This window comes from Staurois parvus, unplaced genomic scaffold (assembly GCF_062004578.1).
Source record: "Staurois parvus isolate SC_StPar_1 unplaced genomic scaffold, SC_StPar_1.0 ptg000647l, whole genome shotgun sequence".
NCBI lineage: Eukaryota > Metazoa > Chordata > Amphibia > Anura > Ranidae > Staurois > Staurois parvus.
The window spans coordinates 837,602-865,588 of NW_028318443.1; the positions used below are offsets into that span (position 1 = coordinate 837,602).

The 27,987-nt window shown below is 44.8% G+C and overlaps 1 protein-coding gene across 1 annotated transcript; it reads right to left on the bottom strand.

Annotated features, from left to right (window-relative positions):
* Nucleotides 1-271: 271 nt before the first annotated feature.
* On the bottom strand, nt 272-27,987 carry LOC149448941 (extracellular calcium-sensing receptor-like). Its single transcript, XM_089693998.1, has 7 exons — nt 27,785-27,987; nt 18,110-18,404; nt 14,151-15,104; nt 10,945-11,172; nt 10,735-10,836; nt 7,913-8,285; nt 272-513 (listed from the first exon to the last, which is right to left on the bottom strand). The coding sequence occupies exons 1-7, from the start codon at nt 27,985-27,987 to the stop codon at nt 272-274; spliced, it is 2,397 nt and encodes a 798-aa protein (XP_089550124.1).

Genomic DNA, 27,987 nt, shown 5'->3' on the forward strand with positions numbered 1-27,987 from the left:
TTTTGATAAAGGTCAGCTGGTCAATGGAGTCTGTGGACAGACGCACCCTTTTATCCGTCACAAAACCTTCAGCAGCACTGAATGTCCATTTGGAAAGCACACTGGATGCAGGACAAGCCAGTAGCTTGATGGCATATTGAGCAAGTTCTGGCCAGTAATCCATCCTCAAGACCCAGTAACCCAGTGGATGCTTAGTTGGAAAGGTCTCCAAGTCTTCTCATGCCCCTAGATAATCCTGCACCATATGATGCAGATGCTGCAGATGGGTGCTTTAACCTAACAGCTCTGGGCGCTGAGGACTAAAGAACTGTTTAAAGACATCGGTCAGCCGGCTGCCTTCTCCACTGGTCTTCCTTTGACAACGAAGCCTCAGAAACACATTGTCCAGGAAATGGTAACTTCTCATTGTCTGGAAAAGTGTTACACAAATTTTCTTCAAGGTGTCCTCAAGCTGTTTCATCCTCTGCTCCCTCTGCAAAGACTGGATGAGCTCTGTAACTTTACCCTTGTAGCCTGGATCAAGAAGGGTTGCCAACCAGTATTGATCCCTCACCTTGATAAAACAAATCCTCTCGTCCTTACGCAGGCTTTGATGAATCAGGGAGCCCATGCAGTGTAAGTTTGAGGAGGCAGGAGATTCTGAGTCCTCTGGGTCACTGAGGATGACATTGTCTGGAACTACCTCCTCTTAGCCACGTACTACTCCTGGCTGGGTTTCTGGGGACTGAAAACCGCCCCTTGAAGACTGCTGTATGTGATCCTCTACTTCCATGCTGCTGCAATCCTCCACCTCCTGCTCTATGTTCTGCAGCCCCACAGGAATGGTTTCTGCATAAAGGGGGCCTTGAGATGACATTAAATCCTATTTTTCACCCCGCTGTGCTGCCCTTCCCATGATTCCACGCAGTGTGTGCTCCAGCAGGAAGACTAGAGGGATAGTGTCAGTGATGCATGTATTGTCGTGGCTCACCATCCTTGTGGCCTCCTCAGTTGGTGACAGGACAGTGCATGCATCCTTTACCAGCAGCCACTGGCATGGCAAAAAGAAGCCAAGCTCCCCTGAGCCTGTCCTTGTGCCATACTCACACAGGTACTCATTGATGGCCCTCTGCTGCGTGTGCAGCCGCTGCAGCATTGCCAAAGTGGAGTTCCACTGAGTGGGCATGTCACAAATGAGTCGGTTGGTGGGCAGGTTGAATTCTCCTTGAATTTCAGCCAGCTGAACACTGTATGACCGCCGGAAATGGCCACTGACTTTTCTGGCCTGCCTCAGAAGAGCAGAAAGCCTGGGTGCCCGCTCAAGAAACGCTGAACCACCAAATTCAGGACATGTGCCAAGCATGGAACATGTGTCAAGTGTCCCTGTCAGAGGGCAGAGAGAAGGTTGGTGCCATTGTCAGATACAACCATTCCTGGCTCAAGCTGCCATGAAGTCAACTACCTCTGAGCCTGCCCCTGCAGAGCTGACAGAATCTCTGGCCCGATGTGACTCCTGTACCCTAGACAGACCAGATGAAGCACCGTGTGGCATCTTTTGGCCTGACTGCTTGTGTAGCCCCTTGAACACTTACAGAGCACTGCTGGTTCAGACAATTCAGCAGAAGAGGCCATAGAGGCAGAGGAAGAGGAGGGGGTGGAGCCAGGGATGGACTGACAACTCATGGGGCCCCCGGGCAATAGGGGATCAGGGGGCTCCTATGACCTTGCCCACACTCAAAGCACACCCAAAAAAGCCTATAAAAGATACCAAGGGCATTTCTTGGGGCCCCCTACTGACCCCGGGCCCTCGGGCAGTGCCCAAGTGCCCAAATGGTCAGTCCACCCCGGGTGGAGCAGACAGATGTGGCAGAATCACCACTAGCTTTTTAGAGGCGTGGTGGCAGAACAAGCTTCAGCACTGAACCCTATCCTGCATCCTTCCCAGCTACTAGCAGAGCAACCCATTGCGCCGTGAAGGATATGTAATGTCCCTGACCATGCTTGCTGGACCACGTGTCAACAGTAATGTGGACCTTGCTGCTGACCGCCCTGTCCAACGAGGCCAAAACATTGCCCTCCACATGATGGTACAGAGCTGGAATAGCCTTATGTGAAAAGAATTGTCTTTTGGAACCTTCCACTGTGGTACAGCACATTGTGCAAATTCACGGAAGGGGGCAGAGTCCACCAGATGGAAAGTCAGCAGTTGTGATGCTCGAAATTTGGCCAGGCTAGCATTTAGACGCTGAGCATGAGGATGAGTGGGACAGTATATTTATGGTTCAGCAACTGGGGTAGCGAAATGTGCCTGCCGAAATCAACAGGTGGCGTACTGCTATCAGATGGGGTGCCAGGACCCACTGCTGTACCATCACTCCTCTCAGTGAAGGCGGTTGAGAAGACCTGATGTTTTACAGTAGAGGTAGAAATCCCAGATGAGGAGCAAAAAGAAGTCTGCACTTTTTTCGGATGTGGGTCTTTCAAGTGTTGTTGCCAATGGGCTGCATGGCAGCTCCTCATATGTCTTGTCAAGCATGTGGTGCCCAAGCGGTTGGTGTTTTGGCCACGCTTGATCTGCTTCAGACAGAAACTGCAAATAGCAATGCTGTGGTCTGCTGCACATGTGTTGAAAAAAGCTCACACCAAAGAACTTTTGGAAGTCTGCCGGAAATCAGCAGCACTCTGCACCTTTGGAGCTCTGTTGTGTGATGCCATTGGTTGGCTGCCCTTATGCCTGCCCCTGGAGGACATCCTGCCTTGTTGGAATTCTGCCTCCTCCTCACTTTCCTCCTCTGTTCTCTCAGGCACCCAAGTACAGTCAGTGAACTCATCCTCCCCTTCCTTCTTGTCACTGGAGCCCACTTGGCAGTGTGCTGTGGTTGGGGGAATATAAATTTTTTTCCCTCACTGGCACCCCCTCTCTCTAGGCTCATGTCGCTCCTTTCCTCAACCTGGGAACCAACATCGGAGCATTCAAATTGCTGCGCATCCTCCAACAGCATACACCTGACACTATGATCAAATAATTTTGGTGAATCCTCCGTGCATGATGGTGGGGCTACAAGGAGCAGCAATGGTGGACAAGGAGCCTGTGGAATAGGCTGCTTTGGCAGCGGTGGTGGAAGGCAAAATAGTTTGACCCTGAGTGACAGAGGATGACGAGAATGAGGATGGCTGAGTTATCCGCTCCACCACCTCTTCTGCTTGTTGAAAAAAAAAAAGGACGAGTGTGCCCTGCCTGCAGAGGATACACCATGTCCATGACCACCACTTTTCACTGTGGAAACCGAGGCTGCTTACCCTCTCTTAGCTGCCTGTGAGCATCTGCCTCTCCCTCTTCGCATGTTCTCCCAGTCCCTGTGTGGGTTTCCTCCCACACTCCAAAGACATGCTGGCAGGCTATTTGGCTCCTGTCTAAATTGGCCCCAGTATGTGTATGTATGAGTTAGGTATCTTAGATTGTAGCTCCTTGAGGGCAGGGACTGATATGATTGTAAAATATGCATGTAGAAAGCGCTGTTTAAATTGATGGCGCTATATAAGTACCTGAAATAAATAGATTTTTCCTATTTCCTATTGACCACCAGTGCAAAGGGGTCCTTCTCCCAGTGACCACTTAAGGGGACCTTTGACCCCTGACCACCAGTGTAAGGTAGCATTTCACTGACCACTAATGTAAGGATCATTCTTCCCACTGGCCACTAATGTAATGAAAACTCTTTCCACTTAACATTAATTTAAGGAACATTCTTCCCATTGACCAACAAATTAGGGAACATTATTCCCATTGACGAACCAAGTAAGGAGCATTCTTCCCACTGACCACCACTGTAAGGAGCATTCTCCCCACTGACCACCAAAGTGAGGAGCATTCTCCCCACTGAGCACTAATGTAAGGAGCATTCTCCCCACTGGCCACCAAAGTGAGGAGCATTCTTCCCACTGACCACCAATGTAAGGAGCATTCTCCCCACTGGCCACCAAAGTGAAGTACATTTTTCCCATTGACCACCAGTGCAATGGGGCTCTTCTTCAACTGACCACCACTATAAGGGGCCGTTCTCCCATTGACCACTTAAGGGGACCCTTGACCAATGTAAGGTAGCATCTCACTGACCACTAATGTAAGAGCAGCACTACACTGACCATTGGTGTGAGGGGGCACAATAGCTGCCTCCACATTACTTGAATTACTTATTTTATTTATTACTGTGTTGCATCTTACAATATATTAGTCCTTAGCAGGAGTTCCTGAAGAACTGAAAGATATTTCAAAGGTTTCTCCGTATTATAAAGGTTGCGAAAGGCTGAAAGGTTTAGCATAGTAGAACATTTTTGTTATGGAGGTGTAAACGTTAGACCAAAAAAAGGGACAACCAAGGAGAAAAGAGCGACAGAAGAATCTGGTTCCAAATAAGGGACAGTCGGGAAGCTGTTAAGCACAGTGCATAAAACACAACAAATAGCTTCAATGCAAGGCACGTACTAAAGATTATTTTCACAGCCAACTGGACTTACACTTCAAAAGTATTTGGTAGCATTTTAATATTTGCTGATAAAATTTAATGTAAATCAAAAACATCCATAATTCAGATCCGTCCTCGTTTATTATAAAACATCAGGAAAATGCACCACAGACGGACTGGGAGAGAAAGGGAATACAGCTTCTTCAGAATATACTGAGAAGCACTGTATTTTTCTGATTGAACTGGGGAGGGGAATGGAAAAACCAACAGAGAAGGCTTGTGTAAAATTCGACAATTAATCAGCTGTTTCACAGCTGTCCAAGATCCCAGAAGAATCCAAGAACACTGATGTTATGTAATGATGGATAACACAACACAGATCTAAGGGCTACCCTCCATGGTCTACAACTTACAAATGGTAAGGCAAGAGTTAATAGGAACTGTGCAATTTTGTGAAATTTTAGTCCTAGGGAGAGATTGGTGGAAAGCCCCTGGCTTCTTATATGGAGACTCCTGGACAAACCAATGGGGAGATCTCACTGCTATAATTCATGTCTCTGTTCATGTCCACTTGGGAGCTTTGGGGTGTTCTCACGCACCTTTGTGTGTTCCTCCTGTTACATTCACCATAAAATAAGTAAAAAAGCAAGGGGCCATTGTAGGAGGTCATCATAATAGGCATAACAGGTGTACAGACCCAGGGAATATCACCAATAGAATCCATCAAATAAAAAGAAGACTGCCATGGGGTTTAACTCTACAGCAATCATTAACCATTGTAGCCGCTCACTGCCTTTTTGGAAGGGGATTTTTGATAAGAGATCTCCCCATTTTATACTTGCTCTCTCTATGTTAATAGCAATGAGAACAATGTATCTACAGTTGCAAGAAAAAGTATGTGACCCCTTGGGATTACGTGGAATTTTGCATGAATTGGGCATAAAATGTGCTCTGAACGTTATCTAAGTCACAACAATAGAAGAACACAGTCTGCTGAACATAATACTACACAAACATTAGATGTTGCCATGGTTTAATTGCACGTAACATGTAAACATTCACAGTGCAGGGAGGAAAAAGTATGTGAGGCCCTAGCTTAATGACTTCTCCCAGAGCTAATTGGAGCCAGGAGTGAGCCAACCTTGACTCCAATCAGTGTGATGATATTGGATGTGTTGCTGACAGCTGTCCTGCCCTTAAAAAAAACACACACCTGTTTTGGGTTTACTGGTTTCAAGAAGCACTGTCTGATGTGAACCATGCCTCGCAGAAAAGAGCTCTCAGAAGACCTACCATCAAGAATTGTTGACTTGCATGAAGCTGGAAAGGGTTACAAAAGTATCTCCAAAAGCCTTGATGTTCATGTGTCCACGGTAAGACAGACTGTCTACAAATGGAGAAAGTTTAGCACTGTTGCTACTCTCCCTAGGTGTGGTCATCCTGTAAAAATGACTGCAAGAGCACAGCGCAGAATGCTGCATGAGGTAAAGAAGAATCCCAGAGTGTCAGCTAAAGACCTACAGAAATCTCTGGCACATGCTAACATTTTTGTTGACACATCTACAATAAGGAAAACATTAAACAAGAATGGAGTACATGGGAGGACACCACGGAGGAAGCCATTGCTGTCCAAAAAGAATATTGCAGCACGTTTGAAGTTTGCAAAAGAGCACCTGGATGTTCCACAGCACTACTGGCAAAATATACTGTGGACAGATGAAACCAAGATTGAGTTGTTTGGGAAGAACACACAACACTATGTGTGGAGAAAAAAAGGCACAGCACACCAACATCAAAACCTCATCCCCACTGTAAAACATGGCGGAGGGAGCATCATGGCTTGGGGCTGCTTTGCTGCCTCAGGGCCTGGACGGATTGTTGTCATTGATGGGAAAATGAATTCCAAAGTTTATCAAGACATTTTGCAGGAAAACGTACGACCATCTGTCCACCAACTGAAGCTCCGCAGAGGATGGGTGATGCAACAGGACAATGACCCAAAGCATACAAGTAATTCAACAAAACAATGGCTGCAATAGCACAGAATACGCCTTCTGGAGTGGCCCAGTCAGAGTCCTGACCTCAACCTGATTGAAATGCTGTGGCATGACCTTAAGAGACTACAGGAAACGTTTGGTTGAGGTTATTGCTGCCAAAGGAGGGTCAACCAGTTATTAAGTCCAAAGGTTCACATACTTTTTCCTCCCTGCACTGTGAATGTTTACATGTTATGTGCAATTAAACCATGGCAACATCTAATGTTTGTGTAGTATTATGTTCAGCAGACTGTGTTCTTCTATTGTTGTGACTTAGATGACGTTCAGAGCACATTTTATGCCCAATTCATGCAAAACTCCACGTAATCCCAAGGGGTTCACATACTTTTGCTTGCAACTGTATATAGCATAGTTAGTATGGTTGAAAAAAGACAACAGTCCATCCAGTTCAACCATTAAAAAAAAGAAAAAAGAAAAAAAAGTTATAACCCTACACCCGGTTGATCCAGAGGAAGGCAAAAAAAAAACCCAGCAAAGCATGATCCAATTTGCTTCTGCAGGGGAAAAAATTCCTTCCTGATCCCCCGAGAGGCAATCGGATATTTCCTGGATCAACTTTACCTATAAATGTTATATCCAGTTATATTCTGCGTATCTAGAAAATAATCCAGGACTTTTTTAACATTATGAAAAAAGTGACTTCGGCTTGAGGGACTAGATCTTTTCTCATCCTAGAAAATGTTAACCATGTCTTATTTAGATATTAGCTTTAGAGTGTTTATGCAGAAACTTTATTTGGGTTTCAGGAGCTGCCCAACAGACAGTTAGGGATGAGTAACATTCTAAAGTTTACAATTTATTGAAATAAAATCAGTTTCAGATTCTTGTGTTTTTGTCCCTGCAAGCCTCACTTGTGTCCTCTAAAATATGTTCTGCCAGGTGGTGGCACCACATAAATGTTGTTGCTAGTCTGTCTCTTCTTCTGATGACCAGAAACGACCGCCCTGGTATTAAGCTGGGGATGCAACAAAATGATATGGACTTTGGTTGAGAAGATGCAAAACAAAAGACCTGCACTGGAGGATAAAATGGCAAATATCTCTGTTGCTACGGCCAGCTTTCCATGTGTGCTGACATAGGCTGGAACAAAGGATATCCAGACACTAAGAAACACCAACATACTGAAGGTTATATGAGTAGCCTCATTAAAGGCTCCAGGTAACTTCCTGGCCAAAAATGCCACCACAAAACAGACAGTGGACAGTAGTCCAAGGTATCCAAGCATGAACCAAAAACCAAGACTGTCATTGCATTGAATGACTATTTTTCCTAATATACTTCTGGTATCATGTACTGGGAATGGAGGGTTTACTAAGCACCATGAAATACAAATGACTATTTGGATGGCTGTGCAGTAAAAGGCAAACAGAATAGGCCACCGTAGTCCTTTTGGCACTCTGAGACCTCTACCTGGGTGATTGGCACGGAAGGCCAAAACAACAATGACCGTCTTGGCCAAGAGGCAGGATATGCAGAGGGTGAAGGTCACACCAAATGCGGCTTGTTGAATAAAACAGGTCTGCTCTCCTGGTGTAGCAAGAAGTAGAAGAGGGCAAAGAAAGGAGAGAGTGAGAGCAACCAGTAGGATGAAGCTAAGAGCACAATTATTAGCACGAATCAGAGGAGTTTCTCGGTTCTTGATGAAGAGTATTAGGACAAGAGCTGGCAGGATGGAGCCAAGGATGGATGTAGTAGCTAGAGAGATGCCAAGGGGTTCAGAAATGGTTAGCAACTCCACCATCCGAAGTGTACATTGGTTCCGAGCAGTATTTGGCCACTGGTCCTCTGGGCAATAAAAACAGTCAATAGCATCTGTGAGGAAACAATACATAACAATCAGTAGTTCCGCCGTATTCAATTTACACACAGCTAGTTAATGTAACTGCCCTAAAATAAACTAAAATACCAATGAAAACTCAAAAATGGCCTGTTCAACAAATGTAAAGGTTTGGGGAGAAAAATGACTTTTCAACAACAGTTTAAAACTATATGGGCAGCACAGTGGCTTAGTGGTTAGCACTTCTGCCTTGCAGTAAATGGGTCATGGGTTCAATTCCCAACCATGGTGCCTCCTGCATGGAGTTTGCATGTTCTCCCTGTGTTCGTGTGGGTATCCTCCCAAAGACATGCTGGTAGGTTAATTGGCTTCTGTCTAAATTGTCCTAGTTTCCTCCCTGGCCACACAGGATTTCCTGCATGGTGGGGGTTGGAGAAAGACCTGGCAACCTACCCTGTAAAAACAATTCCTAAGAGAATTCATGGAAAAAGTCGCTTACAAGTGACAGTCCATGCAATCGCTAAGGATCAGATACGACTGAATGAATAGATAGATAGATAGAGATAAAACTATAACATTCGGAGAGGAGAATTAGTCATGGAGGCACCACCATTCATTTATACACAATCAGCTAGACCTTGCTTGGCAGCACACTAATTTAACTGGCTTTAAGACTTCGGTCACTGTGGAATTGCGGAACTTCACTTGAATTTCCATGCTTTCAAAGTCGGATGCCAGTGCAACTTTGGGTGCGCATCTGAACTTGAAAAAAGTAGTGCCTGAACTACTTTCACAATTTGACCGCCTCTATTGCAGATGATAGGGTGCGACTTATCATGTGATTTTAAACGATCAAATCGCACGACAATTTGCACCGGTGTGACCGGGAAATTAGTGTATGATTACTGGTTGTTGTACCTATGTGCAAATTGGCAACACCATTGACCAGCCTTTGTTTTTTACACCATTATTCATGTATCTCATGCCCCAGACTTCATGACACCATGGTACTGGCATTTTATGGTAGAAAAGACATTGAGGGAATTTGTCAAAGCTAGAGTAGCTGTGCATGGCAACCAATTAACTTCTAGCTTCAGCTTGTAACCTAAGCGTTGAAAGTGAAAGCTAGAAACTGATTGGTTGTCTTGCACAGCTGCTCTAGATTTTGGTTGTTCCATTTTCCATAAATTCCCCCCATTGTATGTCTCTTCTGCCCAAAAACATCTTTCCTTTTTTCTTTAATTTTTAATCCTACAGCAATTGTTGCAGCACAGAGTACACTCCTTGGTCTACAAGAGCCAGGTGCTTGGACAATGTAACTCCTGCATTAAGGAGTGTCTAAGCCATTGGGCTTAAAAAGAAGAGGCCGGGCCAGAAGAAGACCAGAAGATGATTTACATATTAAGGAAACTGCTCCTTGGACCTGCAGTGGATTTAGTTCTTCCCTAATTAGAATGGGGTATTCAATAACTTACAGCAGCCTCTCTCAACCAGGGTGCCTTGAGGTTTCCTCAGGGGTGCCTTCATAAAAATGTCTAAAAATTGGCCAAAACTTGTATACCAGCCAGCGGGTGGAAAAAGCCTTCCTTACAGTATAGTTACACAAAGCCACAGGTTTTCATTGTGCACCATTACGACCCTCTAGCCACCGGCGTCCTGACAACCAATGACATCATCAGTTAATAAGGAGGATGCCAGCTGCCTGCACAGCATCCTAATTTGACCCTCCCCTGCCCCTCTCCATCAGTGCTGGGGGTCACATTAGCTCAGTGATGGAGAAAAACTGAGGGAGAAGAGAAACACTGGAATACTAGTCAGTACCAGTGTGCAAAAGTGTATTTGCTTTGGAAGAATAAATCCCATCTAATGTTGGGTGTCCTACATGTGTGGATGTTGCTGCGTTATATAAAACTACTAGAATAGTTTTTAACATTTTAGAATGGGGCGCCTCAAGGCTGTCCATAATTTTAAAGGGTGCCTAGGGACTGTCCATAATTTTAAAGGGTGCCTAGGGACTGTCCATAATTTTAAAGGGTGCCTTGACTGAAAAAATGGTTGAGAAACACTGATTTACAGTCAAGATCTTGGACAATCAACATCTGCCTTGAAACTTTCTATAGTGAATAGATTAAAATGACTTTGAGCTATTTGTGTGGCTCTAAATGCTTTACTATGTTCCCAACAGTCATTTGAAATGAAGAAGCCACTTGAATGAATGGTATAACATCTTTAAAATCACTGAAAAATGTGAACAGCTTCTGCTAGATTATAGTTGTTGTCCTAGAGTTTGACCACTTCTACTGAACATGGCTAAAACCTGTAAAACTCAGGTTATACTTTAGTATAGCATATTGTCCCTTTGGGAAATTCCATTTCTGTAGGCACATGCTTGGTAGTATTTTGTAACATTTGTACATGGGCGTGAACGTTTTGGGAGCAGCATGTAGTTGCTTACTTGTTTTATTAGAGATAGCTCCTGATGGACAAGGCACACAGTCAAAGCAACAAGGAGGTTTATCTGGACGTGAGGTTTTCCGAAATCCAGGAGAGCAATTTTCTGAACATATAGAATCAGGTAGCTAGAATACAATTTTGCTTAGTCAAAAAAAAGTTCTGAAAAATGCCTCCTGAAAACTGAATCGACTTTTGTCTAGGCATTTTTTACCTGATCAAAATGTTCCCCCCATCGAACGGCGCTTTTGTTGATGAACAAATCTTGACCCATCGCTGCACCACTTTCATAACGTCCTACTTGCACCCAGCTGTTCTTTCCTGGCAATTCCTCTTGCCAGTTGATGATGTCATAAATTGCAGGGGCGTTTCCAAGAGAGTCAAAATATAAGTCATCTCCGATGTTTCCTTTCAGCCTCACTCTCTTAAGGTAGTAAAGAAGCTGTAATTGCAGACCAAAGGCAAGAATGACAGAGTAAGGAAAGTTCACAGACAGCTCATAGTTATACTGATCTGAAAGGCCACCTTGGCCCAGGCTATGGACCAGGGCTGGACTGACCATTCGGGCAGTCGGGCACTGCCCGACGGCCCAGGGTCAGTAGGGGGACCCATGAGACGCCCCTAGTACCTTTCATAGGCTTTTTTGGGTCTGGTTTAAAATGTGTGGGTGAGGACACAGGAGCCCCATGATCCCCTATTGCCCGGGGGCCCCATGAGTTGTCAGTTCGCCGTGCTATGGACATTAAACTATTTACATATTCTTGCCATGTAGTAAAACAGCTTTAAACAAAACCACCCATAACTTCTCTAGCTGCTTTTAATGTGAAGTTGTTCATTCTCCAAATCAGTGTTTCTCAACAAGGGTGCTGCAGCACCTTGGGGTGCCATCTGGGTTCCCCGGGGTGCCACAAACACTGGACTCAGTTTGCCCTGGATCAGCGTCATAAGTTGCCATTGTGCGGGCGTCATCGTTTGTTGATATAGTGATGGCAGTTAACTTGCCCGTACCATGGCAATAAGCAACTCTGATCTAGGACAGACAGCATGCTGAGCGCAACCTCATCATTCAGGAGAAGACCACCTCTTCCAGATTTGCTCCACCTCCCGCTCTCTGCCCTGCTGGTAGAGACAAAAGGTAGGGCTCTGGTGTGAAGAAGGAACTGTGTGATTGGGTAGGCTGTGTGTTAAGAGGATTTTGTGATTTGGGGGTATAGTTTCATGGACCTGTGGGCTCTTTAATGGGGGACTAGCTATTGGAGGGCTCGGTGATAGGGGGACTCTGATGTGATGTGGAGACTCATGTAAAGGGGGACTCTGATGTGATGGGGAGCCTTTGACATGAAGGGGGGAAACTGAAGCAGAGCACAATCCCATCATGCAGGAGAAGACCAGCTCTTCCAGATTTGCTCCACCTCCCACCCTCTGCCCTGCTGGTAGAGCCAAACGGTAGGGCTCTGGTGTGAGGAAGGAACTGTGTGTTTGGGTAGGCTGTGTGTTAAGGGGATTGTGTGATTCGGGGGTACATTGTCATGGACCTGTGGGCTCTATAATGGGGGACTATGCTATTGGAGGGCTCAGTGATAGGGGGACTCTGATGTGGAGACTCATGTAAAGGGGGAGTCTGATGTGATGGGGAGCCTTTGATATGAAGGGGGCACACTGATGTGATGGGGGCTCTGATATGATGGAGGATGGGGGGACTATGATGTAACGGGAGGGTTCTGATGTGATGAGGGACCTCTGATGTGCTGGGAAGCCACTGATGTGAAAGGGGGGCTTTGATGTGATGAGGGACCTCTGATGTGCTGGGAAGCCACTGATGTGAAAGGGGGGCTTTGATGTGATGAGGGACCTCTGATGTAATGGGAAGCCACTGATGTGAAAGGGGGGATTTGATGTAATAAGGGACCTCTGATGTGATGGGAAGCCACTGATGTGAAAGGGGGCTTTGATGTGATGAGGGACCTCTGATGTGATGGGAAGCCACTGATGTGAAAGGGGGCTTTGATGTGATGGGGAAACCTCTGATGTGATGGGGGGGGGCTTGTGATCTGAAGTTATTTCATCAAGGTGGCGCTGTGCATCATCCCAGGCTCAGGTATCCCGTTGATAAGTAACATTTACATTTTTCACATTTAACACAGGGGTGCCCCAAAATTTTGCACACTTTTAAAGGGCGCTGCCACTGAAAAGGGGGGAAATACTGATCTAAGAAACTCAACGATTACAAGAATCAGAATTCAGTCAGTTTCAGTCAGTTTCTAACAGCACATAATCATATGCTGGTTGTTTATATTAGAGGGCTGCCAGCCTGCCAGGCTGCCAAGATTTTCTCTTGAAAAAAACCCCCACAAACCCTATAAGCAGGGTTTTTTTTTCCCATGAGAATAGGTGCAGGAACTCCCCTTTTCTGAGTCACCCCATTTCTTCACCCCCTACCCACCTCCGAGCACTGTCCCTTGGTTCCACCCCCTACCCTCCTCTCAGTACCACCCCTTTTCGCAAATACAAAACCAAGTACCATTTTATGATGTAAAGTAAATTTATATGGAATTTGTTAATTATACAAGAAAAGCGGTAAGATAGATCCCATGCAGCCAGCAACAGTAGCCTCCCTTCAGCAACAATAGATCTCCACAGAAACAGTAGATCCCCCACACCAATAGACTCCCCAGCAACAATGGACGCCGCTACAAAATACCGATAGATCCACCCTAGCAACAATAGACCCCCAGCAGCAATGAAAGATCTCCCAGCAGCATAGTGTCAATAATCCTTTCCCTCAACAGTAGATCCAACAATTTACCCCCCCCTAACAAAATAAAACCCCTACCGCACAGCAACAATAGATTCCCCACCACCAACAATAGACCATCCCAGCAGCATGCAATAATAGTTCCTTTCCAGCGACAATAGATCCCCCAGCAGACAGCATGAACAGACCCTCCAGCACTCCTTGCCATTACATATATTCAGTGCATGAGGTGCCTGAACTGCATTCCTCCATTTTCCTGCTGAAAAAAAAGCCCTGCCTATAAGTGTTTCTGAACTGCAGCACAGAAAAATCAGATCTACTCAACTGCCAAACCAGGGAATTGGTTGGACAATAATAGAAAACATTTTGTTGTGAGGTAAAACAGCTTCCTTATATGAATTCCATCTGTGCTCAGCCGTTTACCTGGAGTTCAGCTTGAAACAGGGACGGACTGACAACTCATGGGGCCCCTTGGCAATAGGGGATCATGGGGCCCCTGTGTCCTTGCCCAAACTCAAAAAAGCCTATGAAAAATGTACCAGGGGCATCTCATGGGGCCCCCTACTGACCCCGGGCCCTCGGGCAGTGCCTGAGTTTCCAAATGGTCAGTCCGCCCCTGGCTTGAAATGTGTTCTTTATATAAAATACATATATAGCAACCTCACCTGCCATGGCTGAAAATGGTGAATGTCTACACAATGGCCTATATCCAATGAGCTGCTCCTGGTTTGACAAGAAGCCATGTCTTGGAGAGCTTTGGCAATCATCTTCACTGCTTTGTAGACATTGTATGTTACTCGGAGATCACTAATATCTGAAAATATCTGTAGAGAAGAAGCATCCTCCAGTCCTGTGCACAATGTCTTTTCAGAAGACGGAGACGGTGAGGTAAATGTTGAATAAGACAAAGACATATTATTGAGAGAAGAAGCATCCAGTGCTGTATTAGTAGCTGATGATATGTTCACAGATGTTGTAGAAGGTTCATCATAAACATTATTTGGAGGAAGCAGAGATGAATGGTTCTCACCTGGGGGCCAGCGGCAGCTAAATGCTTCCTGCCAGAACTCCAAAAACAATGGATGATTGTTGAATTGTTTAAGATTTAATCCAAATACAAATTTACTAAAACCTGGAGCAGCCCCATTACGAAGAACAAGTCCTAGAGAACCTCTTAGAAAATGGGATAGCCAAAGACCTAGCAGTCTTGCAGATGTAGACCAAGCATCAGCTGATAACCAAATTCTCTCTTTACTGTCTCCATTGCGTGCCAGCTCCAACAAAACAGGATTCAGGTATGCTTCAAGGGAGAAGACAACCACCACCTTTGCAGTTGACTGTCTAATGCTGGCTGCCACACTATTAATGTCTTTCACAGAAGAAGGAACTTTTTCCCAAAAGGCTAAGCAAGCTCCTGTAGCCTTCAGCTCTTCCCTAAAAGTTTGGCCCAAGGTGGAAGCACTTGTTTCCTGAGAGAGGACACCTACCCACGACCAGCCAAAGGCTTGAATGAGCCGAGCAAGGCCTTTAGCTTGTGAAGAGACTGTTGGCGCCACACTTAGGGTTGAGGGAAACAAGTGATGATCGCTGAGCTTGGCTGGAGGGGTGAAGTAACTGACCTGTAAGAGTACACAATCCAATAATCTTCAATATTAACATTTTTTGGCTATGATAAAAAAACCCAGCCTAAACTCTTCTAGGTCCTAATTAAATTCTTTACATTTTGATTCTGACCTTAACATTTGTATTTGCAGACCATGCGTGTAGTTACTACAAGGCTGTAGTGTGTTTCTGCAAAAAGCAAAAAGTACTAAAAAACTCAATAGTGTGAACGGAGCCTTAGATCTGGAGAATTTGGAGAACAAGTCAAGTTGTTTTTGTGTTCCTCAAACCATTCTTGACCCATTTTTGCAGTGTGGCTGGGAGCATTATCCTGCTGAAAGAGGCCACTGCCATCAGAGAATAAAGGGGTGTAGTCACCAACAATGTTTAGGTTGGTGGTATGTGTCAAATAATATCCACATGAATGGCAGGACCCCAGGTTTCCCAGCAGAACATTGCCCAAAGCATCACACTGCCTCCTCCGACTTGCCTTCTTATCATACTGCATCCTGGTGCCATCTCTTCCCCAGGTAAGCCATAAACAATCACCTGGCCATCCACATGGTTCATCAGACCAGACCACCTTCTTCCATTGATCATGGTTCAGTTCTGATGCTCATATACCCATTGTAGGCACTTTTGACAGTGGACACAGGTCACCATGGACATCCTGACTGGTCTTCGGCTATACATACACAACAAACTGTGATGTCCATTTTTTATGTTTTCAGCACATCAACTTCATGGACAACATGTTTACTTGTTGCCAAATATATCTCACTCATGTTCAGATGCCATTGTGAAAAGATAATCAATGCTATTCACATATCTGTCAGTGGTCACAATGTTATGACTGATCGACGAAGAATGAAGGCAGTTCTGAAGGCAAAAGGGGTCCAACCTGGTACTAGCAAGGTGTACCTAATAAAGTGGCTGGTATATATATATATATATATATATATATATATATACATACAGTGTATATAAAATTATTACATTATTATTATACAGGATTTATTTAGCGCCAACAGTTTGCTCAGTGCTTTACAATATAAAGGGAGACAATTGATCCTGGGAGCTTACAATCTAAGAGGGAGCGGCTAGTGGTACAAAAGGTAATACCTGTGGATAATGGACTGGTAGGAGGAATAGAAGATTCTAATATTAGGTGAAGGTGGGATAGGCTTCCCTGAAAAGATAGGTTTTCAGAGAACGCCTAAAAGTGAGCAGAGTAGGTGATAGTCTGATAGATTGGTGTAGAGAGTTCCAGAGCATGGGGAAGGCTCTGGTAAAGTCCTGGAGCCGAGCATGGGAGGAGGAGACAAGGGAGCTAGAGAGCGGTTTGGGTGCTATTTGGAGACAAGATCGATGATGTAATTTGGGGCAGAGTTATAAATGGCTTTATATGTTATTGTAATGTTTTGAATTTTATCCGTTGGACAATCGGAAGCCAGTGGAGGGATTGGCAGAGAAGGGTGGCAGATATGGGACAGTTAGTTAGGTGGATGAGTCTATACACAGTATGTGTATATATATATATATATATATATATATATATATATATACACACATACTCACCGTAAACTTTATTAGGTCCACTTTGCTAGTACCGGGTTGGACCCCCTTTTGCCTTCAGAACGGCCTTCATTCTTCGTGGCATAGATTCAACAAGGTGTTGGAAACATTCCTCAGAGATTTTGGTCCATATTGACATAAGTTACTGTTGCTTTTCTCTCATCTCGAACCAGTCTGCCCATTCTCCTCTGACCTCAACAAGGCATTTTCCTCCACACAATGCCGCTCACTGGATATTTTCCCTTTTTCGGACCATTCTCTGTAAACCCCAGAGATGGTTGTGTGTGAAAATCCCAGTAGATCAGCAGTTTTTGAAATACTCTGACCAGCCCATCTGGCACCAACAACCATTCCATGTTCAAAGTCACTTATAATTTATAATAATAAGTGACTTAAACCCCCTTTCTTCCCCATTCTGATGCTCGGTTTGAACTTCAGCAAGTTGTCTTCACCAAGTCTAGATGCCTAAATGCATTGAGTTGCTGTCATGGAATTGGCTGATTAGCAATTTGTGTTACCAACAGGTGTACCTAATAAAGTGGCCGGTGTGTGTATATATACACTCACCGGCCACTTTATTAGGTACACCTTGCTAGTGCCAGGAAAATAACCCCCACACCATGACACCACCACCACCAACCTGAACCATTGATACAAGGCAGGATGGATCCACCACACCATGACACCACCACCACCAGCCTGAACCGTTGATACAAGGCAGGATGGATCCACCACACCATGACACCACCACCACCAGCCTGAACCGTTGATACAAGGTAGGATGGATCCACCACACCATGACACCACCAGCCTGAACTGTTGATACAAGGCAGGATGGATTCACCACACCATGACACCACCACCACCAGCCTGAACCGTTGATACAAGTAGGATGGATCCACCACACCATGACACCACCACTACCAGCCTAAACCATTGATACAAGGCAGGATGGATCCACCACACCATGACACCACCACCACCAGCCTGCCACGTTCAAAGTCACTTATTATTTATGAACAGGTGTACCTAATAAAGTGGCCAGTGAGTGTATATGACAATGTCATTCATATTTTGTATGTACCCTTGATAAAGGGGACCTCTGTGTCTTAAAACTGTTGGATTTTTGATATGGGACTAATCCTCCCTCATGATAGCAGTAAAGTTAAAAAAGAAAAAAAAAACTATAATAAAACAAGTAGAAATAATAAAGCGAATTGTAAGGCGCATGCACACGTATGTGAACGTGAATTGTGCTACAATGTGAGGTATCGCTGCAAATGTCAGAGTGAGAGCAATCATTCTAGGACCACAAATGAAGGTTTACTCTGATATGATCACCTCTCAAACGGAGCCCTGGATAACAGTAACAACCCAACAAGGATAATAGACCCGACCCACTCCATCCAAAACTAGAAAACATCTTAAAATGTCAGCTGTGCCTTACCTGGGGGTAATTATGGAGTCCCAAAACACTGGCCAGACTGAGCGCTGAGTCTTCCCCTGCATCCCCAAGCACTGCGGACAGCAATGGTGGCGGGCCCCAACAGCGATAACTTAAAGGCCCTCTGGGGCCTCCTGATAGAAGCCATGATGCTCCTCCTAGGGCTTCTTTTGCATCGCTGCAAGAGTCCATCACTGCTGCCCCCAGAGTCAAGTTTGTTAATGCTCCAGGAGTGCCATTCACTTCTTCCACTGCAAAGAGGAACGCCAGAATCCAGCGGAAGGAACGGAAACTGAACCTGGCGGGTGAGAGAAAGATGAGGCAATCAGGAAAATAAATAATGCATCATTTTAACCCCTTGCCCTTCAGAGGATTTACCCCCCTTCCTGACCAGGCTATTTTTTGCAATATGGCGCTGTGTTGCTTTAACAGACAATTGCGCGGCCATGCAACGCTGCTTCCAAATGAACTTTATATTCTTTTTTTCAGTGGCATTTGATTGCCTGTGCATTTTTAATTTTTTGCGCTATAAATAAAAAAATTACTGACAATCTTGAGAAAAAAACAATATTTTTGACTTTTTGCTATAAAACATATCCGAAAACAAAATCGCAATAAGTGTAAATTAATTGATTTACGTGAAAGTTATAGCGTCTACAAATGGCGTTATAGATACTGGAATTTCTTTTTGTACTAGTAATGGCGGCGATCAGCAACTTATAGTGGGACTGCGACGGGCATTCTGACATTGGGGGGGGGACTGACTGGGTGTCACTGACATCCCCAGTGACACCAATACAGTGATCAGTACTAAAAAAAAGCGCTGACACTGTACTAATGGCACTGGGCAGGAAGGAGTTAATATGAGGGGCGATCAAAGGGTTAACTGTGTGCTGTTTTACATTATGTGTTGTGTGTGTACTGTAAGCATGCTGCTTTGTCTTGGTCTGCTATGCAGAGCCATGTAAAGCAGTGTGCAGGAGCTGACAGGGGACAGAACTGTGTTGTTCATACACAGGTCTCCCCCCCCCGTAGGAGATACTCGGCGATCACTGGGTGCCAGCAAAGTAATCACTGTCCAGGACCTGGCGATTGACAGCCGAGGCCGCGAATGGCAGCGCGGTTGGGCGCACGCCCCCTACCCGGAACTGTGAAATCACGTACAGTATATATACTGTACGTGATTTTGCGCACCTGTGCCGCCCTGTAGCAGTATTTCTGCTATAGGACAGTGCCGATCCGGTTAAAGCCATATGGGCTCATTCATACAGCAGAGTTGGGTTGCCTTGGGAAGTGTCCCAACACAACAAAAATACATACATTTCCTTATGTCCTATGGCTTCAGTTCACACTGTGATGGTTTGTGCTGAAAGAAAATAGGACGTTGCATTTTTGCAGCACATATACACCGATCATGACCACTGACAGGTAAAGTGAATAACATTGATTATCTTGTTACAATGGTACCTGAAGGTTGGATATATTAGGCAGCAAGTAAACATGTTGTCCATGAAGTTGATGCGTTGAAAGCAGGAACAATGGACATTGCAGTTTGTTGTGTATGGGACTGTCTTAATGCATGGACTCCCTGGGCACTGCCCAGCGGCCCCAGGTGCGTGGGGGCCCCATGATAATTTTGCATTACATCATACTTGCCAACTGTCCCAGATTTGCTGAGACAGTCACGCTTTTTACTTAGCTGTCCCGTGATGGCCCAGGCAGTTTCCCAGAAGCTGTATTGTGCCCTCCTAATCCCAGTGTTGTGCCCTCCTGATCCCAGTATTGTGCCCTCCTTACTCCCTCTGAACTGTGCCCTCCTGATCGCAGTATCGTGCCCTCCTGATCCCAGTATTGTGCCCTCCTGATCCAAGTATTGTGCCCTCCTTACTCCCTCTGCACTGTGCCCTCCTGATCCCAGTATCGTGCCCTCCTGATCCCAGTATTGTGCCCTCCTGATCCCAGTATTGTGCCCTCCTGATCCAAGTATTGTGCCCTCCTTACTCCCTCTGCACTATGCCCTCCTGATCCAAGTATCGTGCCCTCCTGATCCCAGTATTGTGCCCTCCTGATCCCAGTATCGTGCCCTCCTGATCCCAGTATTGTGCCCTCCTGATCCCAGTATCGTGCCCTCCTGATCCCAGTATTGTGCCCTCCTGATCCCAGTATCGTGCCCTCCTGATCCCAGTATTGTGCCATCATGATCCCAGTTTTGTGCCCTCCTGCCTCCCTCTGTACTGTGCCCTCCTGATCCCAGTATTGTGCCCTCCTGTCTCCCCCTGTGCTGTGCCCTCCTGATCCCAGTATTGTGCCCTCCTGCCTCCCTCTGTACTGTGCCCTCCTGATCCCAGTATTGTGCTCTCCTGATCCCAGTATTGTGCCCTCCTGCCTCCCTCTGTACTGTGCCCTCCTGATCCCAGTATTGTGCCCTCCTGACTCCCCCTGTACTGTGCCCTCCTGATCCCAGTATTGTGCCCTCATGATCCCAGTATTGTGCCCTCCTGCCTCCCTCTGTACTGTGCCCTCCTGATCCCAGTATTGTGCCCTCATGATCCCAGTATTGTGCCCTCCTGACTCCTCCTGTACTGTGCCCTCCTGATCCCAGTATTGTGCCCTCCTGACTCCCCCTGTACTGTGCCCTTTGTGTTGATTAGTCTATGATTTATGGCACGTTTTCTTATTGTTTAAAATACATTTTATTGAAAGTACTAATTAATTAATGTTTAATTCTATCAACTATTTATACTTTAATTCTTGAGGGTAGATGCATAAATTGGGACAGTCAGTTCATTACTTTGCCCAGGCCTATAATACTATTAAGATGGCCCCAGACCACGGAGCAATGGAAGAAGGTGGCCTGGTCTGATGAATCCCATTTTCTTTTACATCATGTGGATAGCCGGGTGTGTCTGTTACCTGGGGAAGAGATGACTTCAGGATGCAGTATGGGAAGAATGCAAGTTGGTGGAGGAAGTTTGATGCTTTAGGTAATGTTCTGCTGGAACACCTTGGATCCTGCCATGCATGTGGATGTTACCTTGACACGTACCACCTACCTAAACATTGCTGCTGACTAAGCACACCCTTCATGGAAACGTTATTCCCTGGTGGAAGTGGCCTCCTTCAGCAGGATAATGTGCCCTGCCACACTTGCAAAAATGGTTCAAGGATGAGTTGAGGAACACAACAACGAGTTTGAGGTGTTGACTTGTCCTTCAGATTCTCCAGATCTAAATTAATCGAGTATCTGTTGGATATGCTGGAAAAAGCCTGATCCATTGAGGCCCCACATCACAACTACAAGATCTGCTACTGATGGCTGGGTGCCAGATACCACAGCACACAGCATTCCTTCAGAGGTCTAGTGACATCCATGCCTCAATGGGTCAGGGCTGTTTTGGGGACAGTTGGGACTGTTTTGATGGCAAAAGGGGGACCTACTCGATTTTAAGTGGGTGGTCATTAAGTTATGACTGATTGCTGTAATTACATAGAGGTGTAACCAACTGTAGACACTGGATGTGCTAGGCACATCCAAAAATCTTCATGGACGTACACAGGAGGTTGGCACTATGTCTTGTCCATCTGCTCCTCTCCTGTGCTCTCGCGCCACTTTCCATTAATTTCCAGATGTGACTAAAATGACAGTCTTGACCAGGGGCGGACTGACAACTCATGGGGCCCCCTGGCCAAACTCAAAATAGCATATGAAAAAGGTACCAGGGGTATCTCATGGGGCCCCCTACTGACCCCGGGCCCTCGGGCAGTGCCCGAGTTTCCAAATGGTCAGTCCGCCCCTGGTCTGGACACACTGCGTGAATACAGGAGCCGTAGAAGTTGCTGACAAAAACAGACCTTCTGACATTGTGTTTGTAAACATTGTTCAGCCACAGAGAGATACAAAGTAGCATTGTTACTTTTGTATCTATTCTGTTTCATTCTTTTTGCAGTTCAAATGGATTAGCTTTGATCTGCATCTGATGTCAGACAAAAAACCTGACAGGTGTTAAAATTCAGGTTTTAAAATGACATGTGTTCCTATTTAAAGTACAGTATATGTAAATCCTCACCTTGTAAAACAACCCATTCATTTTAAAATAGAAATTAAAGTAAAACATTTGTTTATAGATATAAAAACATTTTAAATACCCTTTTCCCATTTTTATAAGTGATCACATACCCCCTGTTCTCAGCTGCACAGAGAGGTGAGGGAGGAGAAACAGCAGTACACTAGTCTTCCCAATGGGTCGCTCTTAGGAGCTCAGTGAATTCAAGTGTAGCACCGTAATAGGTTGTCACCTGTAAGTCCACCTATAAGTCCATCCGTGACATTTCCTGGCTACTAAATATTCCACGGTCACCTGTTAGTGGGATTATAACAAAGTGGAAGCAACTGGGAACAACAGCAACTCAGCCACCAAGTGGTAGGCCACGTCACATGACAGGGCGGGGTCAGCGCATGCTGAAGCATACAGTGCGCAGAAGTCACCAACTGTCTGCAGAGTCAATAGCTAAAGACCTCAAAACTTGGTGTGGCCTTCAGATGAGCCCAACAACAGTGCGTAGAGAGCTTCATGGAATGGGTTTCCAGGGCCGAGCAGCTGCATCCAAGCCTTACATCACCAAGTGCAATGCAAAGCGTCAGATGCCGTGGTGTAAAGCACGCTGCCACTGGACTCTAGAGCAGTGGAGACGTGTTCTCTGGAGTGACCAATCACACTTCTCTGTCTGGCAATCCAATGGACGTGTCTGGGCTTGATGTTTGTCAGGAGAACAGTACTTGTCTGACTGCATTGTGCCAACTGTAAAGTTTGGTGGAGGGGCGATTATGGTGTGGGGTTGTCTTTCAGGTGTTGGGCTTGGCCCCCTAGTTCCAGCGAAGGGAACTCTTAAGGTGTCATCAGACCAAGATATTTTGGACAATTTCATGCTCCCAACTTTGTGGGAAGAGTTTGGGGATGGCCCCTTCCTGTTCCAACATGACTGCACACCAGTACACAAAGCAAGGTCCATAAAGACATGGAGGAGCCAGTTTGGGAGTGGAGGAACTTGAAAATGAAGGGGAAAACGGTAAAATAGAAAACGAATGCAGCCACCACATCTAAGGGCTGCTAAGCTACAATATTATCAGGTTTTGTTCTTGGGGCGTAGACAGGCTTTAAGCTCCATTCCAGAGACGTTGCCTTGGCTGAGATGATGCCATCAGTCTGCTGCACGCAGGAGGAAGCATTTCCTCAGTCTCCTCTCTCGCTGATCAGACTGCAATATTGTAACTTTGCAGAGAATCACAAGATGTAAAATATATCTGATGATAGGACCACATTACATTTGTTAAGGGCAATATTTAGTGTACAGTGGAGAACAGAGTGCAGAGGGGGGGTGGAAGATGATCACCTACATCTGATATATTATTAGCCGTGTCCCTGACATTTGTGTACGATATATGTTGGTGCTATATGTATAGTTGTACATTAACTTTCCACAGTCTAATTTTGAACATCAAACAAACATTCATGGTGAAGGTTACAGCAGTTTTGACGGAGGGTTTGGTTGTCGACATCGGTTCAGTCATGTCACCTGAAGAGCAATGTATTTATCCACTGTACCACAGACCTGTCCCCATTTTATTTAACCCCTTCCTGCTTCCCTTTAACAGGGTCTTTACGTCAGGGATGGCAGCCGATCACGTGACCACTGTGATTGGCCATTACAGTGGTCACATGATCGGGAACTGGTCTCGCCGGCTATCGACTGTTAGCAGAGACTGGGAACTGTCTTTGACAGCTCAGTCACTGTGTTGGGAGCACGCAGTGAGCGTGCTCTCAGCATAGAAGCGGCCATGACAGCATCCTACAGAGAACTGTTCTACCATCGAATGAATCAGGAAGCAGTGAGGATTTCCTCACTTCCGGTTTCAGAGCTGACTTTTCTTAGCTGTTACAGCCAGGGAAGCAGCTTACCAAGCGCGACATGTGCTTGATTAGCTGCAGGGGAGGCATCAAGGGTCTAATAATATCCAGTTGTTTTCAACCTGAATGCATGTGCCTCTACTATGGGGGCTCTCAGCATTTGTAGAGTTAGGAATATCGGGGTGCTCTGATGAGGCTCTGTAGCTAGGGAAAATGTCACCAGCACACTGAGGATCACCAATATGGGTCCAAAATTTTTAATGAACGATCACATAGTTACAGCAATGCAACGTTTCGGGGTCTCGCAGGACCCCTTCATCAGGCATGTATTTGCAATTGTGTGCTAACTAAACCCCAATTTTAATGCATACTGCTAGACAGGTAAATTCGGTTTGTTTGCAGGCTGGCTGGCAATTTTTCTTTTTCTTTGACATGCATCACCCGTCTATGTGTTCCTTGCTGTGAAGGCCAGTTATAGACTGGGGCAGTGGCCATTTTTTTTAGTGTTTTCAACCTGCACAGCCATTACAAAACCAGATTTATTTAAGGTACTTATATAGCACTGTCAATTTACACAGCGCTTTACACATATATATTGAACATTCACATCAGTCCCTAACCCTCAAGGGGCGTACAATCTAAGGTCCCTAACCCTCAAGGGGCATACAATCTAAGGTCCCTAACTCACATATATTAGGGCCAATTTAGACAGGAGCCAATTAACCTACCAGCATGTCTTTGGAGTGTGGGAGGAAACCCACACAAGCACAGGGAGAACATGCAAACTCCATGCAGGAGGTGCCATGGTCAGTAATTGAACCCCTGACCCATTTACTGCAAGGCAGACGTGCTAACCACTAAGCCACTGTGCCGCCCATGATGGGATCACGCACCTTAACTGGATGAATAAACACATTATGTAAGGGTCCAGCTGTCGGAGAGTGTGGAGAAAAGATGTGGGGTGATTAGTTGTATTACATGTGTTTTTATGGGTGTCTAGTCTACTCAAGAAAGAAATTTCCCATAGCGAGTGTCCAAAGCAGCAACAGCCATTGGATTGTTTGTGTGATTTTTGGTGTGCAAGCATGAGAAGTGGTTTTAATTAGACTTTTCATACAGCAAAACTAAAGTATTTTGGGTTTTTTTTGTATGAGTCATCAAGAAAATCACTTCTGGACACTATCACCAACTGCAAGGGAATGACAGCTTCGTTATGATCTTGGTAGTGAGGTTGGAGTGAGCACCAATGGAGAGATCTCATCATGGAAGCCTCCTGAGAAATGTCCAAAGCCCGATAGGTGGTACAACCTAATGGTGCTCACCCAGCATGGAAACATCGGTCTGGATGGAGTAGACCTTCTAATGTTGAAGAAGAAGCTAGCATTTGCAGAATGAGAAGTTAACCATGGGAGACCCCCTGTCTTTCTCAGGTAAGATTACCTATGAAATGTAGGATTGGACAAATTTCAGTAGTCACGGTGTCAGTGTGCTTACGTTTCTTTGTTTGGCACCTACAGTTTAGAATCTGTTGTGGTCACTGGAGGTTTTCCTGTTTTCATAATCATAGCTACTAAATTAGACTGACTGGTGTCCAATTTCAACCTGAATCCTGATTTTCTGAGATCTAGACCAGCCTTTCTCAACCTTTTTAAGACAGAGGAACCCTTGAAATAACTTTCTGTTCTCAAGGAATACCTGCTAATAGTTACTACAGCTCGCTGTACATCAGTGGGATAGCGAGAAGAATTAGGGTAGCCATAGGTAGATAGAATTTCAAATGAAAATTTGTAGAAAAAGTCTTAGGAAAATTTGTATGAACATTCTCAGAACATTTGTTTGTCATTCGAAAGATTTTATTTGCTTTTAACATTTGATTTTGGAATGAATGGACTTTAGAGAACGAAAACCCCATACACTGTTAGAAATTCAGTTGTTGGAGAAAAAAATATTCATCCTGTTCCTTTGAATTTTCCAGTCACTGGGGCTGAAAATGAATCTCAATTTGACCCACTAATGATTAGAAAAATGAACAAACTTTCTTAGAACCTTCTTTTCGTAAAAATTTTCATTCCAAATTCTACCCATCTATGGCCAGCTTTACACTGGTAGTCAGTGGGAAGATTACCCCACCCCCCGTCCTTACAGGTAACTAAAATATCAAAGTGTTACTAAACCCATATCATAAAAAATTATCAAATGTTGTATTACATGCTGGTCATACTCAATCATTCACTATGGGATTTGTTTTCCGTATTCTGAAAAAAACCTGGTTGATCCTGCTGTTCTCTGTCTCCCCCTTGTGTTCCTGTCCCCAATTCAGCAAGGGATTGTGCAGCTGTAGAGTCATCTCTGCACATGTTCAGTTTCCATTGAGTTTCCATGATGAGCATTTCCTCCATATTACATCTGACCAGCCCATGTGACTATACCCATATGGAAGAAAAATATATTTGAAATATATTTTAAAAATATGTTGAAATACGTTTTTTATATATTACAAAATACATGAAAAGTATTTTTAAAAATATATATTTTTTAAATATATTCTTCAGATTTTTTTTAACATATAAAAAAGTAATTTTAACATATATTTTTACATTTATTTGTAAATGCATTCCAAAAATATAGATTTGTATTTTTAAAGACATTACAGTAGATTTGAAATGTGGCACAGTGGCTTAGTGGTTAGTGCCTCTGCCTTGCAGTAATTGGGTCATAAGTTCGGTTCCCAACCATGGCGCCTCCTGCATGGAGTTTTCATGTTCTCCCTGTGTTTGGTGGGTTTCCTTTGGGTACTCTGGTTTCCTCCCACACTCCAAAGACATGCTGGTAGGTTAATTGGCTCCTGTCTAAATTGTCCTAGTATCATCCCTGGCTATGTGGGATCTCCTGCATGGTGGGGGTTGGGTTAAGACCTGGCAACCTACCCTGTAAAATAATTGCTAAGAGAATTCATGGAAGAAGTCACTTGTAAGTGATGGTCCATGCAATTGCCAAGGGTCAGATACCACTGAATGGATATATATTGAATATGGCCAAAATTGTAGCATTTCAAATATATGACAATATATTTGGGAAGAATATATTTCAAATCTATTTATCTTCCATGTGGGTAGAGTCACACATTTGAGCGTATGCACAGTGGTAAATGACAGCCCACTCCATCCCTTCTCCTCCATGCCCACTAACCAGCTAAACACAATGTTACATAGTTAGTCTGGCTGAAAAAAGACAAAAGTCCATCCAGTTCAACCTTTAAAAAAAAAAAAGTTATAACCCTATGCCCACAGTTGATCCAGAGGAAGGCAAAATTATTTTAAGACTGGAGGGGCGTGACGCAGCCTGTGACTGGCAGAAATGTTATTTCCTCAAAATAATAAAGATTTTATTTCAAATATATATTTGTTTGCCAATTTAAAACAGTTTATGGATATTATTTATGCTGTATCCCAAAGGCTGTTTTTTTTTATTTTGAATATGTGACCAGCAGCAGAGGACTGGAAGCTCCTCCTGCCACTGTTTCCCTGTCGACAGGCTGGGAAAGAGCTGGGTCATGTGACAGCTGTATATCGATTGGGAAAAATGTATTTAGATGTTTTTTTTAAATTAAATTTATTATTTAATTAATTACAGTGCCATCTTCCAGATACAGTAAGAGAAGGGATAATGGAAATTAAACAGTGTCAGTGGAAACTTCTGAGAGGCAGAGATTGCACCATGCTCACGGAACCCTTGGGTTACAAAAAGGCTGATCCAGACTTTATGTACTCACCGTTGGCAAGAGTGAGAGCTTGGTGGTGTCTTAAAGGTTTCTGGCTCAGTCCCAGGGTTTAGGTGGAGAGGAAAGACCCCGCCAATAAGAACATTGGCCTTCTGTACATACCCTGTCACCTCCTGATGGTGCAGGACATACTCAGCGTCCACATGGACAAGACGGTGGAGAAGAAGGCACGAGCCTACTGCCACAGGTAACAT

What these genes read in the sequence shown, in the direction of transcription:
- LOC149448941 (XM_089693998.1), bottom strand. Translation starts at nt 27,987, where the DNA reads ATGTTACCTGTGGCAGTAGGCTCGTGCCTTCTTCTCCACCGTCTTGTC. An exon ending in ACCATTTTCAGCCATGGCAG is followed by an intron (nt 11,173 to 14,150) that starts GTGAGGTTGCTA and finishes CTGCAATTACAG; the next exon opens with CTTCTTTACTACCTTAAGAG. An exon ending in CTTCCGTGCCAATCACCCAG is followed by an intron (nt 514 to 7,912) that starts GTAGAGGTCTCA and finishes TTCTTGATCCAG; the next exon opens with GCTACAAGGGTAAAGTTACA.